The following is an 18397-nucleotide window of genomic DNA, read 5'->3' as shown; positions in this document are numbered from 1 at the left end:
TATATATATATATATATATGAATGTGTGTGTGCATGTGTTTGTGTGTGTGAGTGAGTGAGTGCATGTCTATGTCTCATTGTCTTTATATTGCATAACAGTTGTAAATGAATGTCACTAGCATACAAGCAGTGTCCTTCATTTCCAATAGTCTTCTGTGAAAAACATGCCTGGCCATGGAAGAGAAACAGGTGATGGTTGGCAACAGGAAAGGCATCCAGTCCACATTGTAAAGTGGTTGGCATTTGGAAGGGCATCCAACTGTAAAGAATCATGCCAAAACTGATCTCAGTCTACTCTGTACAGCGGTTGGTGTAAGGAAGGGCATCCAGCCATAAAAACCATGCCAAAGCAGTGAAGCATGGTACAGTCTTCTGCCTAGCCTTCAATTCACACACACACACACATACAATTCTTACCTCGTTCATATGACGTTCAAATTTCTCAAGCATGTCTTTCATCTTGTCCCTTTCTTCTCTTGCTTTCTGCAATTCTTCGTCATTGAAATTCTGGTTCTAACAATAAATGTTCAGAAACATGAGTGACAAATCATAACTGTTCATCTGAGCAACATAAAGGGTTGCTATCATCACTAGTAAAGAAAGAGCCAGCCATCAACTGCAAGCAAGTAGGGTTTGCTAGCATCTACCATGCTTTCACTAATTGTTTTAGGTGCCTGTGGAGTCATGAGCAGACACAGACAACCAGTCATCCACCTCCCATTTTTTGACCCAGTGGCACATTTAAGATGTGACAGATGATGTTGGAGAGGGCTGCACCAGCACCTAACAGGTTCTCATGTTCAGGAGAGGAGACTATAGCCTTGCTCAAGGACACAATGTCTTGTCCAGGAATTGAACCCACGCTATCATGATTGTGAGCCCCTAACCCCTAACCACTAGGCCAAGTATCTTTGTGCTTTCCTCATTATTAGTACAAATAATTCATTATGCAATCATTTCTGTGTGCTAGGGTAGGTGGGAACTTTGGAAATGGCTCATGGAGTAATAACCAAAACCTGCACAGTTCCCGGCTGCCCTTTGGCCAGGGATGCAGCAAAGTCATGGGACTGCAGCACAGTGGGCAGTGAAGGGGTTAGCAGAAGGGCTCAACTAAGCCAATGGTGCTTCTTACATTGATGCTGAGCAGAGGAATCCAAGAAGGTCAACGGTCAGAGTCACCAAGGTCAATCAAGAGAGTAACTGCAACACATCCGATGGAATCAACAAATAGAAGATTCATCATGACTCAAATCTCAAATCCAAATATGAATAATAGAATTGGATGGCAACAGAGTCGCAGGAACCTGTGAAAGAGTGCAGCTGGGTGGTGATAAGCTAAGGCAACGAAAATGGTTCAAACAATTAAAATTACATCGAATCGAATTAAAGAACTTTTCTCTCTCTCTCTCTCAGAATTCAAGTTCACAGTGCCGTGAAAGTGCTGTGGAAAACCATTCACAGTGTTCCTTTCCTTCAAGAAATAGGAACGGGTTAAGCCCGAGGCTGGCAACTTTTTCTCATGTAATATACTGTCCAAAGAAACGAGAGAACAAGGTAGACGTAGACAGATCCGTTGAATAGCATGGAACAGTTAAAAAGTAAATTAACCATGGCGAGAAAAACTTATTAGTTTAATGGTTAATTCTAAATACAAAGATTAAGGGAGATAACCCTTGCCAGAATGAGGCTAAATATACATATATTATGTTAATAATTGAATTCTAATTAGCTGACTTGAAAGAACAAGTATTTAGCTCTCTCTCAAATTACATTCTCCTAATATAAAGGGACACATGGGATAATTTAGTGCAAGATTTCTTGTGCACTGGAAACTGTTGGGAAGAATATGGCTGGAATATCTTCAACCATAGGTTTCTGCAATTAGGGGAGGCTAAATGGCAAAACTAAAGTAAAAAAACTGTCATTTACATTGAGGAAACAACTAATAATCAATCTGTGTGTGTGTTGCATGTACAATATTGTACACCAACTCAGGAATTTTTTTTTTCATTAATTTAGCAAGTATAGTGAAGTTTATACTTTGCTGAAGAGACTTAACAAAACTGAAACATGACTGGAATTATCTCCTACACTTGCCAAGTTTATTAAAATAATACAAATCATTGAGTGATATTGTCTTTTCCTCGTCATGCAATTATCTCTTATTAATTATTGATGCTCACTTCATTGGTTATGTTAACACTAAAACTAATTGAAGTCATTTAAGGTTGACATCCACTTCTTTTAGAAAGGTTTTCTCCCAAAGACAGCAGAAGAATGGAATCTCACCTTGTTAGATTGAGGACGTTTGGGACTCGTGGATCTCCTGATAGCTTTCAGCTGTTCGTATTCGGATTTAAAGTAATCACGTTCTTGCTCCAACAACTGACATATTCGTTCATAATGAGAAATTGTCTAAAAATATAAATATACAAACAACTATTGGTATGTGGAAACACACAACGAAACTTATACATATATATATACATATCTATATAGAAATAGACACACACTAACACACACACATATATATACACAGCTATATATGAAGTTAAGTTTTTTTAATTTCATTGTCATGACTAAATTCCTGTTTTTGTTCTGCACAAAAGAAATTCTCAGCTTTCAATAAAACATTAACCACAACACGGCGATCTTTCGGTACGAGTCCTAAATATCGGCCTTTTCCGTAAAAAGTGTCTTCCACGATCTTTACCGAAGATCGGCGTTTTCCGTAAAAAGTGTTGGAGAGAAACAGGGAAACGACGTCATAACAGCGAAAGACATACAGAGAGCGCGATTTATTTTGAAGGGTTTCGAGTTAGGGTTAGGTTAGGGTTTGGGTTTTAGGGTTTGCGTTAGGGAATTCCGTCCCTCTGACACTAAAACCCTAACCCTAACACCGTAGCGAAGATCGTGCGGGTGTTATGGAAAAGGCCGATCTTTGGTAAAGATCGCCGAAGACACTTTTTACGGAAAAGGCCGATATTTAGGATTCGTACCGAAAGATCGCCGGAAAGCTTTTTGTTGGTGTTATTTTTTAATCCCATTCGACCAGGACCCAGCAGACTTCTGCGCAGAAGGCACTCCAGCCATGATCACTGCCTCTTTGTATTTGAGAGTCTAAACAGCTCAATGTATCCTTTCTTTTCAAGACATCAGGTGTGAATTGAGGGGCGATTTCAGAACAAAGGTAAAGGGTGAGAGAAACAAATTTTTAAAAAATGAAAACCTGAGCAAAAACATTGCAAAGACGAAATTTCCAATTGAAATTTAATTAGAAACAAAGAGAGTTCAAATTTTGAACGGAATTAGACATTTGAAGGAAAACAAACGAAAGTAGACGAAACAAGGGAGATGACTCTGATTTATGAAGTTAAACGTGGATAGAGGGCGTTGTACAGATTACAAATAATATGGCGGGTAAACGTGGAAACAGACATTTCGATCATTGTCTGTTAATTATTAATTAATTACGAGTTAATTATGAGTGTTTGTTAGCTGCCGACAGAAGTGAGTAAATTTTCTCGTATTAAACAACAAACTTTGTAAAAAAGAACATTTTTATTGTCGTCGACCATGTTTATTTTGAATATTCCCGATTGTTAGACCAAGTATTTTACTGTAATACACACACACACACAACATTGTATTGGTGATAAATCTAGTCGGAGTGGTAGAAGGATGCGGCGAAGTCTAGCCCCGAGTAAAGTATCAACCTGTAAAAGGAAACTCGATGATGTTAACCATTTCACTCAGTTTAAAAAATGCCGACCTCTTGATACATCATCAGTATCATCATCAGCATCACAACGTCCGGCTTTGACAACCCTTGACAACAATAAATTCATATACGCCACACCTAATCATTCTGAACATGAGGCCTTTATCCGTAAAATCTTATCGAAGCCTTTCCGAATACCAATTCTAAATTATACAGGCGCGACGCTTTCCAGTAAAGCTTTGGGAGTTCGTAGGCAAGGAACTCGAAATGCTCTGCACGACCCTGACGAAGAAGGGGCCTTGATTTTGTATTCTCCACCGGAACTCTCAGCTCATGAGCTGGTGAAAATGAACTCTGAAAAGTTGCCTGTCCATGTAGTTGTTGACCCTTTGTTGTCCAAAGTGTTACGTCCTCATCAACGAGAAGGGGTTAAATTTATGTACGATTGTGTAACTGGACAACAGATAGAAAACAGTTACGGTTGTATAATGGCTGACGAAATGGGTTTAGGGAAAACGTTGCAGTGTATCACATTAATGTGGACACTGCTTCGCCAGAGTCCAGACTGTTGTCCAATGATTAACAAAGCTGCCATTGTATCTCCCAGCAGTTTGGTCAAGAATTGGGCCAACGAAATCAATAAATGGTTACCGGGGAAGATAAACCCGTTGGTGGTGGATTCGGGCAGTAAGAGTGAAATTGACCGCAATTTAAATCACTTCATGAGATCACAGGGTCACCGAATCACTAATAACGTGTTAATTATTTCCTATGAGACATTCCGACTTCATGCAGCAGTACTTCACCAGGGTAGTGTAGGTCTGATCATCTGTGACGAAGGACATCGACTCAAAAACTCAGAGAACCAAACCTACCAAGCATTAGACAAACTTAATGTTCAGAAAAGACTGTTATTGTCTGGTACACCAATCCAGAACGATCTTTTGGAGTATTTCAGTTTAGTTCACTTTGTCAATATGGGAGTTTTGGGAACTGCTAAAGAATTCAAGAAGAATTTTGAGAATCCTATTCTTCGAGGAAGGGATGCTGATGCTTCTGATGCTGAACACCAAAAAGGTCAAGAAAAACTAAAAGAATTATTAGAAACAGTCAACAGATGTATTATTCGTCGTACACAAGAACTACTAACAAAATATCTCCCCGTGAAAATTGAACAGGTTATCTGCTGTAATATGACGCCAATCCAAATGGAATTGTACAAACGGTTTGTGAAATCTAAAGCTGCTCAAGCTTTAATTGAAAACCGAGATGGGAAAATGACAGCAAGTTCACTTGCAGCCATCACATCTTTGAAGAAACTGTGTAACCACCCTGATTTGATTTATGACAAATGCATTCAACAGGTTGATGGCTTTGAAAACTGTCTTGGGGTATTTCCTGGCAATTATAATCCAAAAATTTTGTTGCCAGAATTATCTGGTAAATTCCTTTTGTTAGATTATCTGCTGGCTGTGATAAAAGCCAACTCCAATGATAAAGTAGTGTTGGTTTCTAATTACACAAATACTTTAGACTTGTTTGAAAATTTATGTAAACAGAGAAACTATTCCTGGGTCAGACTTGATGGAACAATGTCGGTGAAAAAACGAGCAAAAATTGTTGAAAAATTCAATGATCCACTCAGTACAGCATTTATTTTCATGCTCAGTAGCAAAGCCGGTGGGTGTGGCCTTAATTTGATTGGCGCTAATCGCTTAGTGATGTTTGATCCTGATTGGAATCCAGCCAATGACGACCAAGCTATGGCCAGATGTTGGCGTGATGGACAAAAGAAGCAATGTTACATTTACAGACTTGTTGCCACTGGCTCAATTGAAGAAATGATCTTCCAGCGCCAAGCACACAAAAAGGCATTAAGTAGTTGTGTGGTCGATAATGAAGATGCAGAGAGGCATTTTAGCCGGGAAGATTTAAGAAATTTGTTTCAACTGAATGAAGACACTAAGAGTGACACACATGATAAATTCAAATGCCGTCGATGTGTTAACAATATCCAAGTGAAAAGTCCACCAGAAAACTCTAATTGTAATTCCGATCTTTCACAATGGCATCATGGCATTGACAAAAAAGGAATTGTAGACACTATGTTAAAAATGGCTTGGCACCCAACCGTTAGTTTTATATTCTATCACAGGTCTCATGAGGAACAAAGAAAAACTGTCTAAATACTAACTACTTCCGCTCACTTTTTTTTTTCTTGCCAAAAATAAACATTTATTTATTTATTCAATGGTGTTCATTTTAGTTGTTGCAAAACTTGAAAATATATTTTTAAAATTTTGTTTGTTTGTTTCAACTTAATTAAATGTGAAGCCTGCAACCAAACCTCTGTAAAACAGAATTTTAGACAACAAGAATCTCAAATTTGCCAGAATTCTTCTGAAGAGAATTTCCAAAATAGAATTCAGGTTAGTCACAGCTAAAATCCTGAAAGGCTTCTCAGAAATAGTAAAAGATGTTATTACAGACACAAAACAAACGTTTTTTCCTTTCTTTTTTCCCAAATTGTACCAAATGCTGAGTTCTTTCCACATTAAAAAAAAACAAAAAACATCAAAAATTTGTAATACTTTCTCTTATTAGGAAATCATTTAAAAATAAATTTCTTTAATCTTAACTTTCATTTAATGTCTGAAAGATATAAAATATGAATTTGGTCCAAATTATTTTGGGACTGTTTTACAAGATCCACTCCGATTGATTGCCACAACTCAGACATTTTTATTTACATTCCTAAACAATTCTGAGCATAAGCTTAGACAATAAAGTCGACTCACCTTCTTGTCAAGTTTATCAGGAAGAGATATCATTTCTTTATTAGGACTTGCTGACCTGGACCTAGTCAGTCTAGACCCACCGGTGATCTTCCGATTGCTGTTTCCACTCGAATCATTTTGTATCGTCTTTTGTAGACTCGCAGCTTGGTCACGGTAATAGTTTCGGTCTTCTTCAAGAGTTTTAATCAAACTTTCGACTCGAGGTGGAACTTTACCTTTTTTGGTTATGGCGCCTCTGTGCTTTAGCTGTTCATTCTCTAAAATCAGTTCTTTCTCTGATATCAGAAAATTTTTAAAAAATAAAATGTAATCTCTTTTAAAGAACGGTGGAACTTGAAGCAAATAAAGCTATAAATAACAACCAAAAACATTTTAAAAAGAAGTCCCACAAGCAACCTTTGACTTCTATCCCAAATGTTTTAACTCAATGTAGACTTAATTGGAGATTTATTTACTTTGAGATTCACTCTTCCTATAAAGAATTATTTCACATTCTTGAAGTTCTTAAATCCTTATGACATCAACAGAATGTAAATATTTTCACAAAAAAGAAAATTTCAGCATTGTGAGCAATTATTAAAAAAAAAAACCTATTTTTTTGTTTTTTCTTCAGATATTTGTATTTTTGATAAACAGACGACACAGACTCTGTATATAAAAAGATGTTTTGAGAAACATTGGAAATTAAAGTTAAGAATAATGGTAAACTTTTCTTGTATGGTTGTACAATATTTCCTGTGAATCATTTCACTGTCTTATTATTGTTTTTTGCTGGTGAAAGCAATAGACATGTTTCAATATCATTAAACCTCTTTAGCATCCTATTCACCTCAGTTCATAAAACTAAGAGATCTGTGAGTGATATATATACATACACACACACATATATACATATATATATTTATATTTCATTATGAATATGAGTGAACAATTAATCTACCATTGCAAGGACAAATTATCCTGCTGATACTCAACTGAAATTAATTTCCTCTTCAGCAAAAAAAAACAGAAGTTGATGTTGTTTCATTAATAATTTTTAAATCAAATTAATGATTTCAGCTCATACCATCATGGAAAGAAGACATAAGCTGTTGTTGTTGCTGCTGATGATGATGATGATGATTTCTTGACTTACCGTTGGCCGTTAGTTTATTCACTTTATGTATCATGCGACGTTTTTCTTCTTGAACTTTGTCCAGCAACATCTCCAGTTTCTTCAGGCTGGTTGTTTTATTGCTGTTCTGAGTCTCTGAATCTTCCAATTCCATTTGGAGCTGTTCATTCTCCTACAATTTAAGATTATCAAAATATTTCAAATCTCCTACACCAAGGGCCCAGTGCATTTAGCTCTAGTTTCATGGCATAAAACAGAGATAAATCCCCTGGATATGACACCAGTCTACCACGGGTGATTTCCCCAGGTGAGCTGGTACCTATTTCTACAGACAGTGAGGAGAACTGTGTCAATATGGAATAAAGAATTCTATCCAGGCATGACAAGTGTCATTATGAAGATTGCTTTGCAGCTATAGTTTCATGTTCAATTCCTCTGCACAGCACCTTAGGCAAGTGACTTCTCGCGGGGCCTTGAAAGTTTAATGAGGAAGGCAGAAACTGAAGAATCTCATCAGAGGGTCCATTCTTGTATTTGGGTGGTAAATGTAATCCATCACCCACTTTGAACTATTTCTTCAACAACTCATATATTTTGATGAGAAAAGAGGAATTCCACCAGCATACCTTTATCGATCATACATGAAGGGTCACTGGCAAGCCGCACGTTTGTCCGGTTCTCAATGATACCATTCAGCTAGATGTTTCAGATGACTATCAATCACATCAGTCTCACAAACCTGAGATCTTGACCACAACAAGGGCCACAGCAGAATCTGCCCTCATTTTTTCTAACAACAACCTTGGGTTTTGTATATATTTTTTCAAGTTTTGCCAATCATAAAACAAAATGTAAAATTTATATTTTTTATAAACAAGAAACCTCTTATAAACTACTTACAGACTTCAGCTGTGATATACAACGATCTAAATCGTCAAGTTGTTGCCGTGATTTAAGTAGTTCTTTCTGGAACCAAACCAAAACCAAAATTATAGAGTCATATTTCTTAACATGGCTGATAATAATTAGACATTTAGCATAGATTATCATTTTAATCTGATATTAGTAATTATCTTCTCCAACCCTTACATACCCACCACCACTGCCCTATACAAGTAATTACAATCAGTGTAATTACTGTATCACTTGTTTCGAATATTAAATAATAATAATAATAATAATAATAATGAACTTATTGCACTCAGTGATCAGGTGCTGCACCACAACTCATCAGAAAACATAACGGTGAAAAAGTCTAAAGAAAAAAGAAATGAGGGCGGGGCGGGGGTCAGGTGTACTGTTGGTGAATTGGAATTTGATGCTGAAAGTATTATCAAAAGAAAGACTGTATGGCTTTGTGTATCAAGATAAATTATTCAAAGAAAAGTCTGTTCCTAGCAAAAGGAAATGCCAAGAAATGATAACTCTTTGTTATTTTTCATTAATAGAAAGAAAAGAGATCTAAAAAGATGGAAATATTTCTATATATTTATTGTTTTAGTTATTTTACTTCTAAACTCTTTAATTACCAAATGTTGATGTGATCATCACTAAAATTTCTTTAGATTTTATTATTTCTTAAACCAAAATAAATATAAGACCTAAATTATTTTACACCACTTCTTTTTAAAGAGTTAAACTGCCACAAGAATCTGCTCACCTTTGCGACATGTATTTCAGAGTCAGCTGCTTTCACTACATATTCCTTATCATTTTGCAACAGTTTAGCTTTACGGTCAATATTTCTCATCTGCAATTGGAGGTCAGCATTCTTCTTATTCAACTTAATCACCTCATCCTGGACATCATCTCTCTTCTCAGTGCTTTCCCGAAGACGTTGCTGTAATTCTCGGTTCTGTTCTTGCAAGATATCCACCTGATACAACAACATAAAAAAGTACAGTTCTATATTTAAGAGATGAGGAATTATGTACATTATTTGCCTTATTTACATTTAGAATTTTGAATATAATAAAACAATGTCAGGCTATGAAGATTAAATTTATTCATCAATATAGAAGTAAAAACATGTAAATGTGGAATTTCCACTGATTAATAATATTTAATAGTCAAAAGCCAATACACTGCACAGAGAAAAACAGGCTTATTCATGTAGCATATAGGTTTTTAATAATTAAAATATCACGGAATTCCACTGATTGCTTTTGAGTCTTTTATAATGAAGAGTTGGTAACATTGTACATCAAACAAGGAACAACAATAACTATATTTATATATTTATTGATTTTTTTTTTTGGTTTACCTTGAAAAACAATGACCATCAAAATATTTGACAAAATTAAGTTAGTTTTGCTTAAATTTTTCTTTGGTGATGATTAACTTTATTTTTACAGACTAAATATTTTTTTTTTGAATTTTCATCTACACAATGTGTCGACTGGATTGATTTCTGATCATTACCAAGCATCTTATTCCTGAATACATACAACTGAAGCCTTTAATTCTACATTAAGAGTAATGGCAATTCTCTCTACTCGGCCACAATCAGGGATCAAACTGATTGAAATGTAGCCATCATCAGCAGCAGCCACAACAGCATCTTACATCCATTTTTCCACGCTTGATGAGCTGGATAGGTCATCTCCAACACAGCATCTCACCATTTTTGCATCCGTTGCCAACTCAATTCCTTCAAGTTCAATGTTCTGAGATCAACCTTCACCATTTATTCCCATGCTTCCTTCAGTCTTACTCCTCCATAAATTCCTTCCATTTGGATTACTTGATATTTCTCCATACACATTGCATCGTTCCATACATATAGCATGGCCATACTATGTAAATATTGAAAACCATTTCATGTTTGAAGATGAAGCTAGTGAGTCTGAAAAATAATAATCTTATTAACATTAATTAATCTCATCCAATTAAATGTATACAATAATTAAATACCTGGATGTTAAGGTGAGAAATCATCTTTTCATTGGCTCTGTTTTTGACCTCAAGGGCCAATGTATCTGATGGTCGGCCTCCACTCAACATTTTGTTTAATCTGTCTATTTCATCATCTCTTGCAGAAACCTAAAAGAGATTTTAAGAAACAGAAAAATCAAAAATACAAGTTTAGATCAACAGAACTTTTACAATTTCAAAATAGAATTATCACAAATGAATAAAACAGGTTCAGCAGGAGTTTATAAATTCCAGGTATGTTGAATGAGTATCACACACCTACCAAAGATAGTTATTCTTTATGATAATCCTGTTCTTACAATACCATGATATAATCTGGTTCTAATCTGTATTTAAGTCTAATAAAGTACTCTCAGAAAGAAAAACTGTACGTTTATATTTATGCCACAGTTGTCGATCCAAAACAATGATAACAATCATTACGTACAAAACTGAACTTGAGATTAATTTGTGGCGTCATTGAAATGATAAAATCTGTTGTTTTATTCTGAAGAAGTTTGGTAAAAAATCAGAATTCTTCAGCTTTACAATCACAGTGTTGACTTTGATGATTCCTTTCAGTTCTTGCTGTGAAGATTTGCCATTTACTACAGAGACAAATGTAATAAACAATTGCAATTTTTACACATAGCTTATCACATTAAGTATGTTAGCCAGGACTTAACTTATGTTCTTCATTCAGAAGACACCCCTTGGAATTTTCCCCTGAGTGTCACTGTCATGAAAGTAGTGTCCTTTTCCTATCTTCTATTAAAACATGTCTGGTCATTGGGAAAAATTACCTTCTTTGGAGACAGGAGGTATGGGTTGGTGACAGGAAGAGCATCTGGCTGTAGAAATCTACTTTAACAAATTGTGCCTGACCCATGAAAGCATGGAAAAGTAGATGTTAAATGACAACGACGATGATCACAGTTTCCTTTTACCAATCATCCAGTATTCAGACATAGTAACAGGTTCGTTAAAATCTCTCACACTTGATCAATAAGTCACAAGAATCACATGGAAAATTGACACATAAAGAGGACTGGCATATATATATGTGTGTATATGTGGCCATATTTCTGCACATCTCAATTTTCCACTGCATCAAAACTGAATTCTAAAACTTTACAGGCACACTAATTATTTATCCACCTTAGATGCTGGATATGAATTAATCAAATATACATACAGCATTTAAATAGCAAAAAAGTTGAGTTTTCGGGGTTGGTCAAAGAAGAAATCAATATAAAGATAAATGACAATTGTAGCTGTTTGCAAACTTGAACTGAGATCTTACATAAAATCAATTGTGGGAGAGTCTGATTAGTTATTTAAGAACACAAACACACAAAAACGAAAACATTTATAGCCATTTTGTATGATCACTACAATATAAAGATATTTAATAATTCATCATTTTCATGGGGTAAAGTGATTTGTGCAAAAACCACAAACATCCAAAATTGATTGGAAACAAATAAAAAGGAAATACATATAAATAGTCATATTGTTATGTATTTAAACTTGCTTTAGAATTAGGGTCTCAATTGAGGGCCTTTTCAAGTAGTTTGTGATGAGGACAAACGGACAGGTTTCACTGTTAATGAATTCATTAAGATCCACTTAAACATCCTCCAAAACTTAATTTACTAGTGCGTGTGTATGTATATGTGTGTGTGTATATGTATATATGTATATATATATATATATATATATATATATATATATATATATATATATATATATATATATGTATATATATATATATCTTTTATTTGTTTCACTCATTAGACTGTGGCCATGCTGGGGCACCACCTCAAAGGATTTTACTTGAATAAATCAAGTCCAGTACGTATTATCTTTTTGTAAAGCCTGATAGTTATTCTATCAATCTCTTTTGCCAAACTGCTAAGTTACAATGACATAAATACACCAACACTGGTTGTCAAGCGGTGGGGGAGGGAGAAACGTGAATGTTGTTGACAGTGACTCTGAAGCTTCAGTCAGTCAAGCCACATGCATGTCTGTATGTGCCCATACCCACCATTTACAGTGTGGTATACCAATAGCTGGAACCTTTCGCACTAAGTGTGTGTGTGTGTGTGAATGGATGTGTGCATATACCTACCTACAGTGTGTGTCATTCCACCAGCTGTTACCAGCTTTCACAATACCATCCAAAACAATTTGTAAAAGAAGATTAAATCCATTGGTTGTGAGATCAAGTGAATGCTGAGCTTTCCACAGACGACCATTCCTTGAAGAAATGACAACAGCCCTGCTGGAGCACTGTGACTTCGATCAGTAGTTTGACAAAACTTCTCAGCAATTTGCAACAAGTGCAAGTGCGCACGCATAGACCAGACCCCACAGCCCAGGTCCACATGCAGGTCAAACCTCTCCCTCACACCTCTCTCTCTATGTCTAATGATGAAGATGACGAGATTATTACATTTGCAGATCGTTTTCTATGTAGGTTTCACACCTAAAAATGTTAAACTCAATCATTCATAACACAAAAACAAGAATGCTACACAGTCGAGAGAGAGAGAGTGTGTGAAAGAGTCAATAACTGATCAATGTTTAGCATTTGTTTAGTAGGGCTTTCTTATATAAATCAATAGAGCAGCCATCAGCATCATCATCATCATCACCATCAGCCTCTTTAGTGTTTTTTTAAAATCTATATCCCAGATGAACTTGATCATGAAAAACACTGTACTCTACCGTTACTACAACAATAACAACAAACATGAGTGAAGAATGCCAGTCATACGCACACATAGATACGTGTGTGTACGTGTGTGTGTACAAAACAGCAACTAAGTGTAAAAGTAGGGGGGGGTGGCAACTGTAAATACTATAAAATCAATTAATCACTCAATAATGAGTTCAGTGTAAAAGTCTCAAGAGTTTTTGCTTTGTTTCTGTGTGTGTGTGTTTTGGGGAAGAGGAAGGTAGAGTGTCCGGGTCCCACCCCACCCTACCACCTCTCTTCAACAACCAAGCAACCGCTTATCACACTCTGTTTGGCCTGAGAAACTAAGCTGAGCATTGATAAGCAATCCAATAGAACCGGAACTCCATCGGTTACGACCACCAGGATTCCCGTTGATCTGATCAATGGAACAGCCAGCTCATGAAATTCACATGAAACTGGCTGAGTACTCCACAGACACACGTATCTTTGATGTAGTTGTCAAGGAGATTCAGCATGACACAGAATGTGACAAGGCTGGCCCTTTGGAAATTACGGGTACAACTCATCGGACTGGAGCAATTGCAAAATGAAGTGTCTTGCTCAAGGATACAACGTGCCACTGGGAATCGAACTCATGACCAAACCACTAAGCTACACGCCTTAACTTAAGCCACACACATATCTATATTACTTGCACTGTTATAATACACTGCTGAAGACTAGGTTTTTGGATACACAAGCACCATATTCATAGTAATAACCAGCCTTATTTTGAGTGTAGAGAGGTACCAGTGTGTTACTGGTAAGGATTTAATCAATAACTACATGCCTCCTACCCCTGCACATATGTTCAAAATCAATAAGTCGTGAATTAGAAATCAATAAATTTTTCTAAGCAATTTTACCTTTCCTTTGTCTCAGCTGATCAATGGATATATTTTATACGAGAATAAGACTTAGTTAAGATTATAATTATTATAAGGGTTATTATTATAAAGGTTGTTATTATTATTATTATTATTATTATTATTATTATTAAGATGGCAAGCTGACAAAATCGTTAGCATACCAGGCAAAATGCTTAGTAGTATTTCATCCATCTTTACGTTCTGAGTTCGAATTCCACCAAGGTTGACTCTGCCAATAAATGAAATAATAATAATAATAATAATAATAATAATTATTATTATTATTATTATTATTATTATTATCATCATCATCATAGACATTGAACTGGAAGATACATTGCCCCCTACACACACACACACACTAAATACTTTGGATTATTTACTGAAATCCTTTCATGCTAAGCTCAAATTCTGTTGAGGTCAACTTTAGCTTTCCTCGCTTGTTAGGTTGATTGACAAAACATCAGTCAACAAGTGTTGTCCCCTACCTATGAACAAATATATATATATATATATACACACATACACTCTCAATACATATACAAACATTTATACACACACATAAGTGTACAATATATCAAAGTGTATAACATGGAATGCAATTGTGTTTAGCATCAATGAAAAAAGCAAACCAAAATTTGATATATCAGAAAGTTTCAGACCATCAACATGCCAAGACATGTTGTAAGCAGTCAACCTATTGTGTGTGTGTGTGTGTGTGTGTGTGTACAAACATACACACATCAACAGCAAATGTGAATGGGTATAGTATGAAACATGACTAGACTAAGTTGCTGCACATTTCTCGCAATACACATACACACAGATACATACGTGTGTATATATATATATACACACACATGTACATGTATGTGTGTGTGAGTATATATACACACACACATATATATATATCTATAATTATAATACAGAAACAACTAATGAATTCTTATGGTTAATTAGATTAATTCTCATTTAAGAGACAGTAAGTGGAGTCAACTGGGCACTAGACAACAACCATGGCTGGATGCCTTTCTTGTCACCAACCTCCACCTGTTTCCAGGAAAGGCATTATTGCCCCATGCTCCTACATCACATGATGTCAAAACAGGGAAACACACACACACACACACACACATACAATGGGCTTTTTTAGTTTCCATTTTCCAAATTTGATCACAAGAGTTTGTTCAGCCCAGGGTTAGAGTAAAAGACTTTTGCCCAAAATGCCATGCAGTGGGACTGAACCCAAAACCATGTGACTGGAAAGAGAACTTCTTAATCACACAGCTACACCTGAATATTTTGAGGGAGATTTGGTTGGTATTTCTAGCAGATCATGCAACTGCTGAGAGACTCCTGCATTGATGATGCCTCCATGAAGTGGATGAAGTATGTTCCATTGATGTGTAAATGTGAGTTAAGTGACTTGACTAACGATGCAGGAGAGGGAGAGTGGATACATAAGGCTGTAAATGAGAAGCTAACAACACAACATTCATTAATGACTAATTAAAGTCAATGAAGGCGTCTTTATATAGTCATACAAGCTGCTAGAAATAGCAGCTAAATCTCCCTCAAATTATATCATCATCATTATCATCATCATCATTTAACGTCCGTCTTCTGTGCTGGCATGGGTTGGATGGTTAGACAGGAGCTGGCCAGGCCAGGGGCAGCACCAGGTTTCATTGTCCATTCTGGCAGGTTTCTACAGTTGGATGCCCTTCCTAATGCTAACCACTTCACAGAATGTACTGCGTGCTTTTTACAAGGCACCGGTGGCTTTTACATGGCACCATCACCAATGCTTTTTATGTGGCACCAGCATCGACCAGGTCACCACATACCTTACAAGACAAAAATCCCTCAACTGGGAAGTGGGAGGTGTATGTGAAGGGGTGTGGCTTTGCGCCAGGTGAGGTAAATCTCTCAACTTTAAATCAAGGGAACAGACATGAGTGTTTTGCTGTAGATACACACTAAATAATGTACTCCAAGATACTCTCTTCCTTCAAAAAAATAAGAACACAATGTGATGGTCACTGTTGGAACTCGTTTAATTACAGACCTGCCAAAACAGGGTGACCTGGAGAGGTTTTCTGTAATTACTAAAACTGTTTATGTAATGGCATTTCTTAATTACATAAGTATTTTTACAATTAAGAACCTGCTCTGTAATTATACTAATTCAGTTTAAAGAGAGAGAGAGAGAGAGAGCCAGAGAGTATTGCTGGGAGGTGGGGGTTACCACTGACCAGAACAAGAAAAAGACCACACACACATACATGTGTGTGTGTGTGTGTGATTTTATATACACACACACATATATATATATATATATATATATGTCCATATTTAGTAGAACTATAGAGAACCGGTTTTATGGAGCAGATCCATATTATTGTTGCACAGATAAACCACAGACCCCTGCTGTAAACAGCAAAGTCATTAACGTAACTGATAGGAGTTTCTTAGTCTGATGTAACAGACCAAAATCCCTCCAAGAGGTCTGTAGAAAACAACAGAAATATATTTCAATGTGAACATCTCCTAATATGAAAATATAAATTTTATGCTACAAATAATACAAATCACACACACGCGGGTGGACAGGACCTTTTGTGAAGATGTCTTTTGGTTTAGATGCTATATTTAATGCCAACATTTATAATCAGTTTTATGGTATATCTTTCTTATATTATATTTTAATTGCAATACAATATATATTTTATAATATATTATATCATTATTATAAGTTATATTTTAATTATGTAACATTTTAATTCTATATTATTTTATATTTTAACAGCATACATATAAGATAAATAAAGAATTTACTTCATGAATGTATTTCAATATTAAAACACTTTACTACAAAGAATTTCTCATTTTTCTATAGAATCACAAACCCATTTGTTTGATTACACACACACACATAGTGACACAACCTTATTTGTATCCTAGGTTACCTAGGGCAGACATCCCTCACACACCTGAATGTGTAACCAAAGATACAAAGCATGTGTGTAGTGTCAATATGGATATTAGTCAAAATAGAATTTTAAAGACAAGCTTTAGAAAAGTTGACTTTTTTTTAAAACACTTGTAATAGAATATAATTTTTTTAGCAGCTACCTTCACAATGACTGCTATATTTAATTACTCTATCTGTAAGTCATGTTAATTATGAATTAATTAAAATTAAGAATAAAGACTAAAATGCTGAAAATGAAAACTCGAAAAGATGTAGTTTACAGGTGATGTTTCATTAAAGATAATTTTCACAATTCATATAAACTTTAATCTTAAATTAGTTTAATCAAATTTTAAATATACATATATGAAATAACGGATTACTTTGACTGAAATAAAACACTAATTAATTTACAACTAATTAACAGCCTAAATATAATCACATGCAACAAGACAACTGATTATCTTCACTGAAATAAAATGTTAAATAAATTTTCAACTAATTAATAAAATAACGATTGAGAAGTACTAATGAAGGAACAATTATTTGCTGGTTGAAATAAATTAATAAATATCTTAATAAACATCGTTATAATTAATTAGTAATATATACAATTTTATTTTTTATTATCTTCATAGATATTCCTCTAGATTATACACACACAGGTGCAAGAGAGGCTGTGTGGTAAGTAGCTTGCTTCCCAACCACATGGTTCCGAGTTCAATCCCACTGCATGACACCTTGGGCAAGTGTCTTCTACTATAGCCTTGGGCTGACCAAAGCCTTGTGAGTGGATTTGATAGATGGAAAATGAAAGAAGCCTATAATATGTATGTATGTATGTGTGTGTATATATTTGTGTATCTTTGTCTTCCCAACATCGCTTGACAACCGATACTGGTGTGTTTATATCCCTGTAACTTAGCAGTTCAGCAAAGAGACCGATAGAATAAGTACTGGGCTTACAAAAAAATAAGTCCTGGGGTCGATTTGCTCGACTAAAGGCGGTGCTCCAGCAAGGCCGCAGTCAAATGACTGAAAGAAGTAAAAGAAGAAACACACACACACTTATATACACCACTAAATTGAAACTGCTTTTTACCTTCAGGAAACTTAAATATTGTTGTCAAACTTTTAAAACAATTTTGTTAACAAAATGAAAAAGAAAAAGAAAAAGCAGAAACAAGGTTGAAATAATCAGAACGAGACATTTGAGAGAATGGTGATGCCATCAAAAAATATTACTGAGAAGGATGGTAAAA

At 35.4% G+C, this 18397-nt stretch overlaps 2 protein-coding genes across 7 annotated transcripts in view; one reads left to right on the top strand and one right to left on the bottom strand.

The window, feature by feature from the left end:
• LOC106868062 (centrosomal protein of 135 kDa) overlaps nucleotides 1–18397 on the bottom strand; it is a 46104-nt gene that overhangs the window by 18667 nt on the left and 9040 nt on the right. For 4 of the 6 annotated variants that reach the window (XR_008265347.1, XM_052972299.1, XM_014913171.2 and 1 more), the window contains 7 exons: nucleotides 10547–10675; nucleotides 9294–9509; nucleotides 8534–8599; nucleotides 7655–7805; nucleotides 6520–6794; nucleotides 2290–2415; nucleotides 418–513 (listed from right to left, as the gene is read on the bottom strand). Coding sequence is in view for 5 of the 6 variants with exons in the window: in XM_052972299.1 (XP_052828259.1) it covers nucleotides 418–513; nucleotides 2290–2415; nucleotides 6520–6794; nucleotides 7655–7805; nucleotides 8534–8599; nucleotides 9294–9509; nucleotides 10547–10675 (1059 nt within the window). In the remaining variant the exon portion in view is untranslated. Of the gene's footprint in view, nucleotides 1–417; nucleotides 514–2289; nucleotides 2416–6519; nucleotides 6795–7654; nucleotides 7806–8533; nucleotides 8600–9293; nucleotides 9510–10546; nucleotides 10676–12680; nucleotides 13312–14322; nucleotides 14375–18397 lie in introns of those variants that run through there. The other 2 variants (XM_052972301.1, XM_014913173.2) reach the window with 2 other exon arrangements.
• LOC106868063 (DNA repair and recombination protein RAD54-like) lies at nucleotides 3393–5967 on the top strand. The gene has a single exon (XM_014913174.2). The coding sequence runs from the start codon at nucleotides 3682–3684 to the stop codon at nucleotides 5905–5907; it is 2226 nt and encodes a 741-aa protein (XP_014768660.1). The 5' UTR covers nucleotides 3393–3681; the 3' UTR covers nucleotides 5908–5967.

This window comes from Octopus bimaculoides, chromosome 13, assembly GCF_001194135.2.
Source record: "Octopus bimaculoides isolate UCB-OBI-ISO-001 chromosome 13, ASM119413v2, whole genome shotgun sequence".
NCBI classification, from domain to species: Eukaryota; Metazoa; Mollusca; class Cephalopoda; order Octopoda; family Octopodidae; genus Octopus; species Octopus bimaculoides.
This window is presented reverse-complemented; position numbering and strand designations above follow the sequence as displayed.